This window comes from Anguilla rostrata, chromosome 15, assembly GCF_018555375.3.
Source record: "Anguilla rostrata isolate EN2019 chromosome 15, ASM1855537v3, whole genome shotgun sequence".
NCBI lineage: Eukaryota > Metazoa > Chordata > Actinopteri > Anguilliformes > Anguillidae > Anguilla > Anguilla rostrata.
In genome coordinates, this window is record NC_057947.1 from 33,311,814 (window position 1) to 33,330,282 (window position 18,469).

Below are 18,469 nucleotides of genomic sequence, written 5' to 3' on the forward strand. Positions count from 1 at the left end.
TATCATAAAGAAACCTTCACCACCTGAACGCTGTTTACTGTGTTGCTCCTTTCAGCTCCTGTGTTGCCCAGCGTGACACCCCTGGGAGGAGACGCGCAGTTCTGGGAATCACCGTTGGTTGTCTCATGGAAAGAGAGAGAGAGAGACAGAGCGCACCCACACAAACATGACATAAAATAAATGATCTTCAGCCTGCTCCCTCATGGGTTCCAGGTAAAAACAATAAGCTAAAATAACAAGGTAAAATAACAAAGATAAAAGAAAGTAAAATGGAGAGACCACGTAGCTGGCCTGCTTTCCAGCGGACCAGCTCCTCCTACTTTCACATGGTGGTTTACTTTAGTTTTGTGCTGTTAAACATGTAAACTACAACTGAACAAAGGAAGGCACTCTCGGTGTGAGCTCCCGGTCTCGGCCCTGAACTCTGGAGAGCAGCACACCTTTAAGCACCTGGGCTGATTAGCGAACGCAACCCAGGTGCGTGCGCTCTCTCCACCAGCCAGCGTTGCCGAGACCAATCCGCTTCACCGTCGAACCGAATGCCGCAGTAAACCTTTTTGAAGGAAAAATATAAACAAAGCTGTGTATTTAAAGGGTTTTGGTTCAGATACACTATATACAGTATACTACCATATACAGTGCCCTCCAGCATTACTGACACCCTCAATTAACATAAACAAAAATGCTGGGTAAAATTAACTTTGTTTATCAAATGCTTCCTATGCTCACCAATATGCAAAAATTATATTTTCCTATTATGATACCATTACTCAGTGGAAAAAAAAATTATTTAAAAGGAAATAACTTCAGGTCAGCACAATGGAGCAGTGAATAGCACCTCACTGCAAGAAGGTACCGAGTTTGAATCCTGACCAAGGGCCTTTCTGTGTGGAGTTTGCATGTTCTCTCCCTGTCCTCGTGGGTTTCCACCAGGTACTACGGTTTCCTCCCACAGTCCAAAGACAAGCAGTAGGCTAACCAGAGTCTGCAAATTGCCCATAGGTTTGGATGTACGAGTGAATGGTGTGTGGGCCCTGAAATAGATTGGCGACCTGTCCAGGGTGTATTCCTGCCTCTTGCCAACTGCATGCCTGCTATTCAATGAAATGATCAAAACCCCACTCTGAGAGGACCAGAAATTCATTTTGCTTTTTTAGTTAACCCCAGTAAATATATCAGAGTAAAGCATAAAAATATATCATAAAATATGAACTCAATCAGTTGTGTGATATTTACATAAAAGAAAAGGCCTGGATGCAGTGAAGAAATGAGAGAATCACTGGTCTGGGTGTGTGAGCCCTGCACATGTGCTTCATAAAAATACATAAAAAATTAAAATAAGTTACATTTTAAAAACAAACCACGCATTCTCGTATACCAATGGAAGTAAAATAGAAGCAATCTCGCCCTTACACTGTGGGTTACAAAATAAGTGTACAACTACATACACCGCCAGAATGTTATGGCATGCACATCTTGTTAGTGTTGAAAACGTACAAGCAAACTGTAGAGGAGTTACTAGTGGTGAAGAGGTTTGAGGACTGCTTAGGAGAGGAGGCTCTGAAGTAATGTTACCCACGGAGACCAGTTTGACCGATCAACTCATTTCACTTTCTCGGTAATCTCCAAATGTATAGCAGCTATTGTCATTTTATTACTAAACACGTGATTTACCACAAAGACATCAGACCAGGGTAGTCTGATATGCTGGAATCCACTTGTTACGTGTTTGGCTAAGAAATCAGGTTATTTCCTCAAAGAGCTACTCTTGACTTGCATGCTAGAACAGAAGGTCTGATCAGAACCGTCCTTTTCCAGTTCTTCAACTGACAAGACAATGGCAGGTATGATGGGAGGTAAGTAAGCAGCAATTTGTTGTGTGTAGAAGATTTATTTCTACTTATATTAGTGTGTAGATGACATATCCTTGCCTATATTTCTAAATGAAAGTCTAATAAAGGTGCAATAGGCCTCAGAAGTCGTGTCGTCATTCCCTTTGGGTTCGTTAGCATTTTCGAGACTTCCGGTTCAAAAAATACGCCCCTAAGGGACAAATGAATGACGATTTCCGAATTCCTTAAAAATAAATTATGACATTTGGACGTTTTTTTGTATATGAAAAAATAATCCTTTACCCATTTTTATAATCAAAAAAAATTTTTCTGTCATTTTAAAAAGCCAAATGCTAACGGCTAAGTGGTTAGCCACCCGAGATGACCCGTCGCACAATTACATCACACACAGAGCTGTTTCGATACATGCACGAAAACCGTTTTGTTCCTGTTGTAATAAATTATACATTCATCTATTTTTTACAGTTGTATCATTGTAAACATCTTAATATAACTAGGCTACTAGCACTCCACTCAAGTGTTTCCATTTTGGGAGACTTTTTACTTTTACTCCACTACATTTCAAAAGAAATATCCTACTTTTTACTCCACTACTTTTGTGCGATATCTGTCAGTTACTCGTTACTTTGATGCTGAGAAAATGGATTGTCTAAAAGAATAATAATATGATACCATTTTCATACTGAAGCCTACCAATCAGGTCACAGCGCGCATTTCAATCGGATCATGACACTTTGAACCAAAGACGTTAGAGCTAGGCGGGGAAGGCGAGTAGAGACAGGCGATTTGGAACGAAGAGAGAGCAGGCAAGTACTAAAAACAGTAAATCAGCTCGGTCTATCAGCAAACATATGCCTCAGCCACGCTCAGAATTTCTCGAGGACAATAGTATTTTCCAAGAAACGACGAAAGTCATCGATAACATTTTGCCAGGCGCAGTGTCTTTTATCTACGAGTTGGGGTGATAAAGCGTTGCTTTCACTGCTACCACAGACTGAATGCGTAATGCAGCTATAATGAGTGGTATTGATTATCTAGCGATGTGAACATGACCAATGTTGATCAAGTTTCTTGAACTAGACGTGTAGAGCAGCCTGTATGGTCTGTGCATCAATTTCCCATTTGTCAAAAAAAATGTAATTCATGGAAAAAAAGAGAAAAAACCAAGGAGAACTGCAGCGGTAGATGTTCCATCTTCCGTCTTAGCAGTGATTTGAATTTGACTATATCATACCTTGTCCCATGCTGATTATTGATTAGATAAACAGAAAATATACGTTAACTATTCTCAAGTGAACTATTGTATACTTAAATTATTTCTTAAAAATATTTTTTTCACATAGGATCTTATTAATAACATAACTACAGTAAAATTACCTGAACTTATGTAACAGAAGAGACCACAATTAATGGGATATATGACTATGGGCTCATTCTACCTTCAGATGATTAATTGTCATAACTGCATTCATATGTGTTGTGTTTCATGGATATGATAAATATAGTTCAGTTGTTTCACTCGCAATCGCACTAATTTCAGATTCTGCCCCTGTGGTGTAGACGACAGCCTGGATCCATGGTAGATGTCTTATAGATGTCACATCGTCAAACAAATATCTTGAAGAAAAAACAGGACCCAGTTTTCATTTTGCAGGGTACTGTCACTTTAAGAGGCAACTCCGAACACAGGGAATTAACGTCATCGGACGAAAGAGCAGGCGTTCAGCTGTATGTGGTTTAGGGTCATACAAAATCTCAGCTTATCAACAGCAAACATTCAGTTACACCAGCTACTGCCCAGCAGTATTTCCTTCAGGTCTGTCTAGTCATACGGTGTTACCGGTGCAGTGGAATGGAAGGTAAGAAAACTCAGCGTTTCTCCAAATCTTTTCATGTGTTTTAACAGATTACAGTTTCAAGTAAACTTGTTTTTTATTTTTATTTTAGTTCAGTGTACTTTTTTGGGCTGAAATTCTGTTGAACAGAAGATGTGTTATGTAATGGGTGAACAGGTGATAAAGAACTACTGGTGATCCTAGCATAGAAAACAACTTTCATTAAATACATTTATTGCTCAAATAGCATATCAAGTGTTCTGTTCTTACATGTGCATACACACCTGCATTCTTACCACACCTGCACTATTGCACAGATTCCATCCTGACTGAACAGTGGCCCAGGAATTGTCTTTAGCCGTAATTTTACATTTTAAGGCAAAAATTTGTTTGGCTCGTACAGTGTAATTTCGCTAAGTTTTTCCTCTGTTTATTTTATTTAAATAACATCTTTTTCTCCTAGGGTCTGGTGATCTGAGGATTGTTCTGGTGGGTAAGACAGGAGCTGGGAAGAGCAGCACAGCCAACACCATTCTGGGTGAGAACCTGTTCAGAACATCATGTGGTGCAAACTCTGATACCGCTACATGTAAGGCTGCAACCAACACTGTTGATGGGAGGAAAATCACTGTGGTTGACACACCAGGGTGTTTTTCTACTGAGTGCCCTGATGAAAAGCTAAAACCTGAAATAACCAGGTGCATCGTAGAGTGTTCCCCTGGACCTCACGCTTTTCTTATCGTGCTGCCTGTGAGGAGATACACAGAAGAGGAGAAGAAAGCAGTGGATGAGATTGTGAAAATGTTTGGGGAGGAGGCTCTGAAATACGTTGTTGTCCTGTTTACCAATGGAGCCCAACTTGACAACAATGTGACCATCCGCAAGTTTGTGGATGAAAATGACTGCCTGAAAACACTTGTCCAAAAGTGTGGAGACCGGCTTCATGTCATCGATAACATATACTGGAACAATCCCACTGAAGGCCACGATGATGAGAGAAGCAACACCGCTCAAATCAAGAAGCTGCTGAACACGATTGATCAGATGGTGAAACAGAACAGAGGCCAGCACTATACTAATGAGATGCTCCAAGCTGCAGCACAGGCCATTGAAGAGGAAATGGTCAACATAAGGGAAGAAACTGGAGGACAGTTATCTGCGAGCACTCTCATAGAACGGGCAAGAGAGAAAATACAAAGGGTTTTTAACGAGCTAGATGTGCCAGCAGTGTTTCTGGTGGGTGTATTCTTTGGTACTGTTCTTATAGCTGTAAAATTATTGACAGACAGGCCCCACACCAATGACATTCTCAAAGTTGTGGTACAAGCCATTGTAGAGGAAATGGCAAAGAGAACAAGGGAAAAAGCCGAACAGAGCATGATGATAGCATGGCCTCTGAGTGGTGTATTGCTGGGTCTTAATATAGCTATACGGCGCTTCTTACCGCGCAGGCAATGAAATCACCTGCTGCTGTAGCTACAATAGCAACCAAAGTACAGACTGTAGCTACAGTAGCAACCAGAGTACAGACTGTGGCTACAGAAGCATCACAGGTAGGGATGGGATTGGGAGTTGTAGCTGCAGTAGGGGCCGGTGTGGGTGCGATTGCAGGGGGGATAATTGGGGCAAGCGCAGTAAGTGAAGCAGAGACTGTAGGAGAAGCCGTAGAGAGAGCCACAGCTGCTGTAACAGACATAACTGAAGCTACAGCAGAAACCATTATGAACAAAATACATGATTTAATACAAGAACCAAAGGCATAGACATAAAATTACATTTCTAATGATATAATGCTGTTCAAAACAGACAATAGCTGGGATTTAATCAAATTATGTTCTTAACTAACTATTAAAAGAAATAACTTTTTCCTCCATTCGCAAACACACTTTGGCCAGTTCAGCTAAAACTAAATCCTAAATGTCTTCCATTATTTCACTTCTTTCTTAAATTGAAAGCCACGTACTAGGGGTGTGCAGAGAAAGCACTATGTGCATCTGTTCAGCCAACAAAATGATCTGTATCTATAAGCTATCACATAGGCGGTCCCAGTTGATATAATCCAGTTGTATTTGATTTTCTAAATGCTCATTGTCTAAGCTAACACATTAACCCATTTAAGCCCACGGGCAACTAAAGCTGCTGAAGTCTCTACCACTCTTTTTCAATCTGTTAATATTTTTTGGATGAATATAGTTGTTTAAAGCTCTTCCTAAGGTTGTCTGCTTGCATGCCAGTTGTTTTTAAAGCATCGATGATCATTAAAAAAATATTCACTGATGGAAAAATCCCACGGGCAACTAAAGAAGACATAATTCAACTGATAATTAAAATGATCTGATTTTTTGTGTATTGTGATGTTACATTACAGGCATTTAGTAGACACGTTAAAGCTTCTGTGAAATGCTGTGACTCTGCTTGCAATAATTCATGAGTAATAAAAATATAATTTGATGTTCTGTGGAGAGGTGAATGCCATAGGCAACTCCACTTTCCTTGAGACACAAAAATATGATGACATGCAGTAATGAAAATACTCTTTCTACTTTGATCATTCCTCACTGGAGGCTTCTGTACACATGTATTGAACCATTTAATGAATGCATCTGCTAACATGGTTGGAAATTAAAACATTATTCTGAATAATAATTTACCTCTGGTTTATTTTCTCTTTAATGCTCACTTGTCTACTTTCCTCCAAACTAATCTTCCAAATATCTTTGGTAACCTTTTGGGAAGAAGAAATATATACAGAGCTATGTATCTAAAGGGTTTTGGTTCAGATACACTCCAACAATATACAGCTCTCCAGTATTACTGACACCCTCAATTAACATAAACAAAAAATGCTGGATAAAATGAACTTTGTGTATCAAATTCTTTCTATGCTCACCAATATGCAAAAATGAAATGTGATACCAAAACCCTTCTTATTGTGATCCATTAGTCTGTGTAAAAAATTTAAAAAAATTTTTTAAAAGGAAATCACTTTAGGCAGTGAATAGCACAGTCACCTCACAGCAAGAAGGTACAGAGTTTGCATCCCGACCAAGGGCCTTTCTGTGTGGAGTTTGCATGATCTCTCCATGTCTGCGTGGGTTTTCACCAGGGGAGACAGTCCAAGGACAAGCAGCAGGCTAACTGGAGTCTGTAAATTGCCCGTAGGTTTGGATGTATGAGTGCACTCTTGCACTGATTCAATCCTGACTGTAACGGTGGCCTGGGAAATGTCTTTAGCTGAGCTGCAATTTGGTATCACGGCAGACAGTGACAGTCAAATTTAGACAGTGAACAACACAAAAACATTCTTGTACAGTGCAGTGTAGCTAAGTTTGCCATACAATTAGTTTCTCTGTTGATCATCAAATTGTGTCATGTTCTATGATTCCTTAAAAACAACAGCGACAATAATAACAACACTTTACCTTGAGTTAAGTGTGCAGTGTTGACAGCCAACTTCATATCAGTTTTGTGTCAGTTTAAAGTCGACTGCTTTCTAGTCAAGCAACACTCTGTTGACATGCTTGTAAAGAAACATCTATTGACACTTCATAAACTGTTGGACTGTTTGCTCCCTCTCCACTCTCCCTTCACTAAATGAGCAGACATTGATTGAGCATGTATTGTGAGCATGTAAATGTGAAGTGAATCTCAAAAAGTCAACTAAACATAACACACCAACATGTTGTTTACCTGCACTTCACCTTCATGTGTTTGATGACAAATGTATGAGCATAACATGTGTGTTGACAATAGACAGAGCCTCAATGAGCTGTTACTTTAAACTGTCACTGTTAATTTCAAGTAGATCGTCAGCACTGGGCATTCAAAGTTAAGTGTTACCATAATAAGAATAATAATAACAGCACCATCCGCATCACCATTATGGTAATCAATACAAGGATATATCGATTTAAAATCACAATCCCCTGGCATGCTTTCTATGATCAGCTGATGTGAGGATTGTCCTATTGGGCAACACAGGAGCTGGAAGGAGCAGCACAGCCAATAGCATTCTGGGAGAGAAGCTGTTCTAGACCTCGTGCTCTGCAAACCCCCAAACAGTAGAATGTGAGGCTAAAACAAAAACTGTTGGTGCGAGGTGCATCACTGTGATCGACACATCAGGGTTTCTTGATAAAAAAAAAAAAACTCTGGCAAAGCACTGAACCCTAAAATAGTGCAGTGCATCCACTAGACATCACACCTTTGTTATGGTGTTGAAAACAAGCAGACAGCAGAGGAGTGGCTAGTGATGAAGAGATTTGAGGACTGCTTTGGACAGGAGGCTCTGGAGTATCTTATCGTCCTTTTAACAGAAACCAGCTTAACTGGTCAACTTGTTTCATTCTCTTCCTCTGTAATCGAAATATATTCCAGGTAACGTCATGTTTCTGCCAAACACGAGATTTACCATAACGATATCAGACCAGGGTAACCTGAACTGGAATCCACCCTGTTTGTTATTTGTATGGCTAAGAAAACAAGTTATTTCCTCAAAGAGCAACTCGTGATTTGTATGCAAGTAGAGAAGGTCTGTTCAGAACTGCCCTTTTCCAGGCCTTCAACTCACAAGACAATGGTGGGTATGGCAGAAGGTAAGGGAGCTTTGTGTTGTGTGTAGAAGACTTATTTGCAGAGTTATATTAGTGAGTAGACCACACATATCCATGACTATATTTGTAAATGAAAGTCTAATAAAGGTGCAATGATGATCTAAACCTGGTTTCAGACACTAGCTGTGTAGCACACAAAGGTGTAGTTCTAATTTCAGGAATTGTTAAAGTTTTCTGTCAGCGTGAAAGCCTTCTTTAAATTGGGCAGTGTCATACACATTGGCCACCTGATTATATACAATTCATTCAAAGCTTCTGCGGCCTCAGTTAGAAATAGTGTAGTCCCTCTTTCCCCATGGATTTGGGATTTTAAAAAACAAACTTGACATCAATACATGCGCACACTTACACAAACTATGACCCACACATGTGCACATCTTGGAGACTGTGGGAAATGGTGATTCCAATGACAAAGTAGTGAAATACAGACAAATGTCTGATAGACCCGTTTCACTTAATTCCTTTAAATTCATATCAAAGTACACAATCATATCCCTTGACAGAGGAACATCTAGGCCTAAATATTTTGTCTTTTTCATTTTAGTCTGAAAGTCTATTTAATCATCCAGACTGTCTGAGAAATTAGCTACATCACTGGTGACACCTTCCATTCGTAAAATGAGCTTTAGTTTATGCTGTCAGAGAAACGGTATACAGTCCCTCAGTAGATGCATACGATTAGAGTGCTCTATAATCGCAGGTCCATTTGAATGCTGAACGTGAGGTCCCACAACGTGATTTCAACTTGATAGTGAAGGGTTCTATCCGGGAGACATTTACTTGGATATCTGATAAAAGTGAAGAAACTGGAGGACAGTTATCTGTGAGCACTGTCAAAGATATGGCAAAAGGGAAAGTAATGAAAAGGATTTTAATCCAGGCAGCAGGTGTGTCAACAGGGGTTCTGATGGGTGTATTACTCGGTGCTTTAGCATGTGTTGGTTTAGTTGCATTTTTACTGGCAGGTGTTATAGCACAGGCGGGTACTTCATCTGGTGCTGCCGGTGCTATAGCTGCAGCGGTAGCTACATCAGAGGGTGTAGCTGCAGCATCAGCAGCCGCAGGGATAGGACTGGGAGAAGCAGCTGGAGTAGGGGCCTGTGTGGGTGGGATTGCAGGGGGGATAACCGGGGCAGAAGCAGCAAATGAAGCACAGTCTCCCAGAGAGGCCGCAGAAAGAGCCTTCCTTGCTGTAACAGAACCAGCAGTGAATTATGTTACAAAAAGAATTGAAGATACAATGCAAAAGGGTTGCAAAAAAGTGAGCTATTCTCCTTTGTAATGCTACAATACTGTTTGCAAGAGATAACAGCCGAGATTCATTCAACAAGAAGCAAGAAATACCCCATCCCCCCTTTTCCTGCCACTCTTTGAAAGGAGGGGGAAGGGAGGGAGAAGACGACATTGGAGATCTGTAGATCAGTCCACCCATGCCCACCCTGAATACATCCTTTCATCTCAAAGCCACTTCCTTTATTCAGTTTCCTGTTTTTGTTAAACCCATGTGATTTACCATAAAGAAACCTTCACCATCTGAGCAAAGCAATCTGATTGGCTCGTTAGCTTCCCGTACCGCAGTTTAACCCTTAAGCCCTCAAATTTTGAGAGAAAGCTCTCACTACCATTAAAGGAGTGACATGGTGGTTTTCACACTTTCTCGGTTTTATATGTTATTTGCACAAGAGACATTGAAGAAACTCGATGAGTAAAGTATTAAATATGCCCGTTCTTTATTTTTGGAGAAATATGCGTTTTAAATTTATCGTCCTATTTTCAGCCGGTTGAGAATGTCATCAACTTAGTGCGTCACAAGTACAGTAAACACTCCCCTTTCCATGCCCCGTAAAGAAATCTGACTGGACACACCGTCCTGCTACAAGTGTGCTGTGAAGTTTAGGTAGCAAACAAGGCTGAATCCTTCAGACGTAATTTACATAGAAACTATACGCTCAGATCGCCTAGTTTCACTCACTGTGGCCAAGGGGAATCGATAACGTTTCAGAAAATATATAACTTTAAAAGGTTTAATTCAATCTTCTACTGGGACTTCTACTGCCCGTTTATTGAGGGCGTGAAAGAAAATTTCGGTGCCGCTGACTATAATCGAATGTTTTTCAGATTTACCGTTCGATTGAGCAAGTATCATTCAAAGTACATTTTTATGGGTTAGTGCTGTCCGATTGTGCTAGCTACTTCACATTAACCTTGTACGGCGATCAGTAAAGGCTAACAGCACAGCACCACTTAATTATTGTCACCTATCACCACTGTAATGAACTAAAAAAAGGTCTGTGAGCAATGTATTGTCGAGCTCACGCGCATACACTGCTGGCGACATTCTAAAACTACGTTTTGCCATCCTTACAGTCAGTCAGACTGCTGTGATACCTCATTCTAAATGGATAACTCGTGACCCATAGTTTGTGCCACTGGTTTACAGGCAAGACAATGCAAATATTTAACTAACGTTAGGTTCACTTATTAGAATGCCTTTTAAGGACTATTAGACTATCTCTGGTTGGTTATATTCATTTATAGCTAGCTAGCTAACATTAGCTAGCTATGTAGTTTGCTTTCATAATGCAATTTCATCGATAATGTTAGCTAGCTAGTTTGCTTTCATAAGGACGTTATAGTTGTGGTTTTATCTTAACTTGGCTGGCTAGCTAGCTAGCTAGCTAGCAAAAATTATTATTGGATATAAGTCAACGTCCTTAGCTGTCGATACTTGATATACTAAGTTAGCTAGCTTGTGAAAATTCAGTCTCCCAAGATGAGCGCGTACCATGGAGGTAGCTATGGTAAGGGGCACAGTCTGTCAATCATAGTTAACTGACAGTTCTCATTACCACGCCCAGGCAGTTCGGGTAAACTTTTATAGTGGGAAATTTAGGCTTAGAAAAATATGTTTTAAAATAAATTTTAATGACTGAATAATAAAAAAATAATGCACATTTGTTTTGTTATTGCCTAAAGACAACTGGCAAGTGTCACACCACCATGTTACTCCTTTAACATTGTTGCACTTCTTTATAAAATTGAAAGCTATGTACTAGGGGTGTACAGAGACAACACTGTGTATAAATTCAACCTATAAAATTCTGTATCTGTAATCCAGCACACAACTGGTCCCGTTATAGTCCACTTGTGTTTATTCATTATTGAAATGCCCACTGTCAGTGAATTGCTTCTTGTAATAATTCACAAGTAATCAAAATGTCATTTGATGTCATGTTTCTGTGGAGAGGTGCACGCCCTAGGCTACACCTCTTTTCTTGAGATACAAAACATATGATGATATACAGTAATGAAAATACTCTCACTATGTTGATCATTGGTTCGGTGGAGGCTTCTGTGCACATGTAATGAACCATTTATTTAATGCAATTGTTAACATCTTGGTAAATTAAAACATGTCTGCACAATAAATTACTTTTGGTTTATTGTCTCTTTAATGCTCACTTTTCTACTTTCCACCAAACTACTCCAGACCTGCCAACCTTAGGAAAATATTTTGAGTACCACAATAGTCAGTGTAACGCTTAGTTCACATGCTTTCGCACGTACCACTTCGCTTTGCAGGAAGGCACACTTTACTCTCATTTGTAGTCATCGCAGCTCACAGCAACTAAAACCACCGCGATTCTAAGCTATTACCTCACCAGCAGTGAACCACTGAACCAAGCGGCAAAGCTCCTTCACTAAGGGCATGTTCATGCCTCTGCGAGACAGAGAATGTTAAAAACCATCCAGTTTAGGAAATCCTACTCTTCATATAGCATTTTATGTTATTTTACTGAATCTCCAATATGATGTGTCTGAATAGGAAGTAGCTATTGCATGTACTATGCATTTTTTAATTGTCTTCATTTTCCCTTCAATACATTTCTGAAAGTCACATTGTCAAAAGAACAATAACCACAAAAATGACAAACTGAATTTCATTAATATTTATAAAATGTTTGAAGTATTGTCAAACTAAAAGCTGTTCTGGATTTTGTCTGTTAATTGCATTAATATCCTTTTTCAGGAAATCCACCCAGAGCTTTTGGAAAACAGGCCTTCTTTGCAATCAAACTAAGAGTACAAGCAAATATAAACTCCCAATGTAATGTGAAAATGCTTCACATTCGTTATCTGTATTTTAATTTAGCAGCTCTTACATTAAAATATGTTTACAATGAATCTTTGATTTTGATCTATTACCTCCCTCAGGCCTTGATGTTCACCACTAGGTGGTGCAATACATCTATGTGAAACTGACATTTTCCAACACTTACATCACACCACATACAATCTCTGAGAAGTGTTGTGATGCCTGCAGCACACAAGGACAACAGGACGCCCAACACGGGGCTTGAACCCACAAACCTGAGATTCAAACTCATGCGCTGAACTGAACTAACAACTGAGCTAGCCAGGCTATGGACTTTTTTATGGTTCAAATAAAACACCATGCTGCCTTGTAACCTCTCCCTGACTTTGCAGAAGCAAGCTGTGAAAAACCAGGATTTCTCTTCTAGAGTGTCAGGGGAAGCAACGGTTTTTGGGCTTCTCAGCACAAACAATGACGTCATAAACCTACAACCTCGTAGGACTGCGCTGTAATATTTGAAGAATTAGCTCCCTAAAAATCCCGAAACTCCGATGGAGGTTTGACGGATGGAAAGTGGGAAACTATTCTCCACACTACATATTACACAAGTTACACAACACAAACTGGAGAATAGGAGCCTGTGCAATCTTGTGTATTCCCAAAATTCATTGCACAAGAGGCCGATCAGGAAGGGATGCGATCGGCCTCCAATCTTGCCCATTGAAAATAGCGGTGTCCCGTCATCCATTCATATATCGTTAATGAGAAACAGGACAGGGCCATTCAGTTGTTTTGGTTAGTTAACCCATCCTCCCATACAGAGCACCTCTAATCACTTGCAGAGAAAGTTCTGCGCGCCGTAATGCACTCCCTGAGCAGGTCTCTGTGGCGCAATCAGCCAGCGCGTTCGCCCGTTAACCGAAAGGATAGTGGTTCGAGCCCACCCAGGGACGGCACGCTTTTTTTTCTCTTGTTCGTTGTCATCTCAGCATGTCAAACCACCGCAGTTCTGAACGATCATGCCATCAGCAATGAGCCTTATTCCCACAGAACTAAGAGACTAAGTCCAGCTTTCTGTGGAAACGTTGGTAGTCATTTCAGCTTGCTTTCACGAGCCTTTGAGAAAAGAACCCATTGTTAGCTAAGTAGTGCTAGACAGCTCACAAAGGGATAAGGAAAATAATAATGATAAATTACCCATTACGGTATTTAGTGGACAAACTTCCTATAGTGTCTAATATGCAACTCAATTTATCCAATTTAATGAACTCTGACTAATACAATTTCAGAGCAAAGCTTGTTCTAGGTTTTTTTTTTTGTAGTTGTACTGTAGCAACTTGCGAGGTTGTTATGGCATTGCCACTTTTCAACGCTGCATCAGTGCAAGCAGGTTGGCAGGCTCCTGCTGGGAGGGCCCAGTTTAAATCCAGAGAAAACTCCCCTCAGCCACAACATCACACACCAACCAGGAGCCCCTTATCACCAGCACAAGCCTTTTAACACCAACACCAATATGCTGCCACACCTTCTGTCAATAACAGAGCACTCATTCTAGCTACCCAACTTACCTTACCTTATGTTTGTTTGAAGCAAATGGGTGGCACTGTTCTTGCAAAGACCATCTCTCACTGTTAAATCAAATGTAATCAGAGCTGTACTCACAGACTGGGCTGACAGGGATAGATCAGCACATGCTCCTATTTCTCTGGCTTATCCAACCAAAGGGTCATTTTACACAATGTATCCTACGTAGCTAAGCTGTTAGCACCATTTTCACCATTTAATGATACAAATATTTTAGTTATGGAGCCCTCTTAAATGTTACCCACCACTGTTCCAGTTCAAAAAATTCCAACCGGATGTCCCAACCGGATGAGGTCTCACTCTCAGATGCTAATCCATCGGGAATTAGGTTGAGAAATGTAAGATCGCTATGTGAAGGTCATGTACCTTCTTCCTGGTACAATCATTAATCAATCATGCTTGAGTCCTTCACATATCGTGCTCTATATATTTGTTTGAGAAAAACACCAAAAGCAGTACGCAATATAAACACAGCATGGAAATAACATTTCATTTCAAACGTACCTAGAACAGAAATATATCAATAGTACCGTACAATTTGCTAGAATATAGCTATTCAGCTCGCCATTGGACGGTGTTCAGTTGTGTTTAGCTACCCGGTTGACCAGTTGCGGGAAGCCCATTCATTCTCTATGTAGCTAGGCGACGTCCAGCAACTAAGCAACTCAGCAACCAAAGTTTCCCGAAATATGTTGCCCATGGTTCAATTGTTCGCGGGCATTGCCCGTCAACAGCCAATCAGAGTTTCGGGATTCCTATTTTTCAAACCGATGATACCATTTTGTGAGAAGACATAGATCGCTGGCTGGGCAGCCACATATGGAAATCACTAGCGAGCAAGCAAGTGAGACGGACATGTCTAACGAGATAGCAGTAACAAATAATATTTATCAGTGTTCTGACATACAGAAACTACATGGTATGAATGTGGCTAAATATACGCTTTTCATGATTCCGTTATTTCTCCTCAAAAATGTGTAGATGCTCGAGACCACTAAGAGGATACAACGGGAAGCTCCAGCCCCTCCCTCCGCGTAGTAGGCCTACAGTTGAGCAACCCATCAACCGAGTTGCTCCCTGCGTGAACGCAGCCGTAGAGGGACAGACAATAGCAAAAAATGTGCTTAATCTCCGACAGTAACACCATTCCAATATCTACAATATACCTACAATTAAGTTTACTAAATGTTTACATAACCACTGTGTGTTTAAAGTTGAACGCGACCTTGCAATATTTTAGCAACCGCAGCTAGCTGTTAGCTACGTCTAGGCAACTCTAAATACAACAGTATTCCCACTGCAGTGATTTCGTTACAAAGCGGGAAAGTTTTGCTAAAGCCTTCAGCGGAATTTAATCCTAACTGTTTTAAGATGTGTAGTGATACGTATTAGAAAATCATCCTTACATTCTGGTTTAATTTCCGTGGAAATGCTGGGACATCAATGGTCTGTATCAAATCTCCTTACAAACTTGAATGCAGCTATTAGCAAATCCGTCGTTGAACGCCTCTTTCTGATTGACTTTACCACACCCAGTGACCTGGCTATGAGATTCAAATTGACTCCGCCCCAAGTTCTTAATCAGCTGCGATACAGTGGACGTTGAACTCCGGGTTTCAGGTTAAAAACTTTCCTGTTTAGTAAATTCTTCTCTTTGCATTGCATTTGATATATATTTAGCTATCATTTTTCAGTCAACTTTGTCTTAATTTTCCCTTTCATACGTTTGTGAAGGTCACGTTGTAAAAACCACCATGTCCACATAAAATTGAATTGAATGGAATTTCGTAGTATTTTGAAAATGTTTGACGTTTTGTGAAACTAAAATCTGTTCTGGCCTGTGTGTGTTAATTGAATTAATATACTTTTACATGAAAGTTGTCCTCTTTTTCCCAGAGCTTTTTAAAAACAAGTCATCCTTGCAAATCAATTAAGTGTAAAAGCAAATGTAAACTTCAAATGTAATGTGAAAATGTATAACATCTATTATCTGTATTTTAATTTAGCTGCGCTTACATTAAATTGTGTTGTTTGCTTGTAACAATTAATCTATTTGAATTTTAGCCCTTACATTTTTCAGGCTTTGATGAAGTTCACCACTAGGTGGTGCAATACATCCATGTGAAAATGACATTTTAACGTGACATTTCCCAACAGTTTGTACGCCGCATGGTGTTTCTAAGAAGTTGTTGCCGATGGTTTTTGCTCTGACCTTGGTTCTGGATAAATAATAAATGATCTAACTAACCAAAGGTGTTAGACAAATATAAACAGCACTGAAATAAAATAAATGTATTTCAAATAGAGAAATTTCTGCCTGAAATACTTCATTAGACTAGATGACACTTCAAACACAGTATGGATAAACTCTCCCTGTGCTGTTAGTGCAGTCTGGAGCTAAGGTGTCTGTGTTTGTTACATCTGCACTGTCATGTTTTACCTGGTGGTGGAAAATCAATAAAATTCAAAAGGGAGATATGGCTGAATTTGTTTCTCATATACTATTTGTCTGATCCATACCATTAACACTGACTGTGCATTTATATTGTCCATTAAGTCCACTTCCTCAATAAATAAGCTCTACAATAATGACCATGTAATGAAAGCTCAGCTCAGCCCTGAGTTGGAAAATCATAGCACAAGAGAGCCCCCAACACTCCCTTATACTTCCCCTCTCTTCAATTTCCTCATTGCCTTGTTGTGGAAAAAACAAACGAACAAACCAAAAAAAAAAACCCCACAATTACAGCACCTGGGGTGTCCTGTGCTGGTGACCAGCAAGGAATAATTCCAGGGTGGGTCGAAGCACAGATGCTCCCTAGAACCTTGTTTCCAATGAAAACTCTAGTGTGCATCTAAGTGCATTCCTCCCAGATTCTGTCGTCTCACCAGAGTCCCACAAATGCTGAGCCAGATACACTGGATTTATATGCTCTGGATGCCCCAATCAATGTCCTCCCTTTGAGACGGCACACGAGTGACAAGAGTGTAGACGCAGTTGTGTTTTGTGTATACATATAGCTATCTAGTACAAGGTGATCATATTATCTACTCTGTGTATCGTTCTCTTCATGTCAGTGAAATGGGTTCTGACAAGTGCTCAGATATACATTTGAGTAAACCCTCCAAACTGAGGTCCGCACATGTATCCATGAAGCAGAACATTTCGGAAACATTATTAATATTTCCTGTGCCTGGCCAGGCAGTGTAAAAAAAAAAAATCTAATACTTCTTAGCATTCATTTATGTTTGAAGAGTATTAATGAGTTATTTATTTATTTATTTGGTATTCTGCTACAAGTGTGACAAAGCAAGTTGCATTGTCACACCAACTGATCACAGGCTTGCTCTTGCAGATATCCTTTTGTTGTTTATTGCCTGTTTGAAAAGCCAAGTCTCCGCCCCCCCATTAGGCAAAAGCTGGTGAACAGCTAATTTTTTCAGTGTTCATGTCATTAATTGAGCAGCATTTGTGATTTGTTCATTTTTTACATATAATCTCCTCCCTTTTCAGACACTTAGAGTTTCCACAGTAGCAAGCTACCACAACATTAAAAAGTCACGTTCCTTGTTTTTGAATGCAATATCATGAGTGCAAAATGAGTGCAACTGGACAATATATTTTTGTATCCGGGACAAATGCTGAGCCCATTTCCCCAAAAATACATTAGTTATGGCCAGTCTTTGACCCATGAAAAATAAATCTTTTCAAAAGCAAACCCATGGCAAGCCAACATGATACAGCACCCTTCTCCCGGTGACAATTTTTTTTTTTTTTTTTTGAAAAGGCTCATTTAGTTTTCAAAATCAAAATTAAAGCTTAAACCACAAAAATCATATATCATGGAGCATGTCTCATTGTTACCAAATGACTGTTGCAGTGACTTTGCAATTGTTTCCCTAAAGGTGTTTCTATTTCCAAATATTTTCATTTGTTGTTCTGTTTTGGCATTTTTTAGGCAAGCGGACACAATTGTCTTGTGTACTGGGATTAACAAAACGAAAACAAAAAAACTGATGGTTCACATTATTGACCTTGTTGATACGCAGAACATCAGCCTCAGCCTACAAGGGAAAAAGTGCCCGTGCTCTGAAGGAAATTCTCAGAATAATTAATCAGCTAATCTTAGGAACAAGTCTCTGCAAAGTGCCTGTATGTAGAAGGCAGAAGGAAATCTATGGCCACCTGACATTCCTTTTTACAATCCCACTGAGCCCTGGACTCAAAGTGGGGAAACTCTGGAAACCTAACAGCTGTAAGCTTCATCAGTGCTATGGACAACACAGCAGACAATAAGCACTGCAATCCCCTCATTATTCCCAAAACTATAAAAAATGACTTTACATTGGAATGAGTACTCCCCCCCCCCCCCAAACAAGCAAAGCAAAATAAACACAGTGTACCAGTTCATGCAAAAATGATGCAAAAAATTATTAAAATTATGCAATAATCTGTTAATGTGTGTGCAATATAGGAGTGACATGATA

General features: G+C 39.9%; 1 protein-coding gene across 1 annotated transcript; it reads left to right on the plus strand.

The window, feature by feature from the left end:
- The first annotated feature begins 1,544 nt into the window (after positions 1 to 1,544).
- LOC135241311 (GTPase IMAP family member 4-like) lies at positions 1,545 to 6,839 on the plus strand. Its single transcript, XM_064311568.1, has 3 exons — positions 1,545 to 1,856; positions 4,152 to 4,924; positions 6,795 to 6,839. The coding sequence occupies exons 1-3, from the start codon at positions 1,838 to 1,840 to the stop codon at positions 6,837 to 6,839; spliced, it is 837 nt and encodes a 278-aa protein (XP_064167638.1). The 5' UTR covers positions 1,545 to 1,837.
- The last annotated feature ends 11,630 nt before the right edge of the window (positions 6,840 to 18,469 follow it).

Bases quoted from the DNA above. Each gene is read 5' to 3' on its own strand.
- LOC135241311 (XM_064311568.1), top strand. The intron at 4,925-6,794 runs GTGGGTGTATTC...GGTTTTCACCAG, and splicing joins ATGTGCCAGCAGTGTTTCTG to GGGAGACAGTCCAAGGACAA.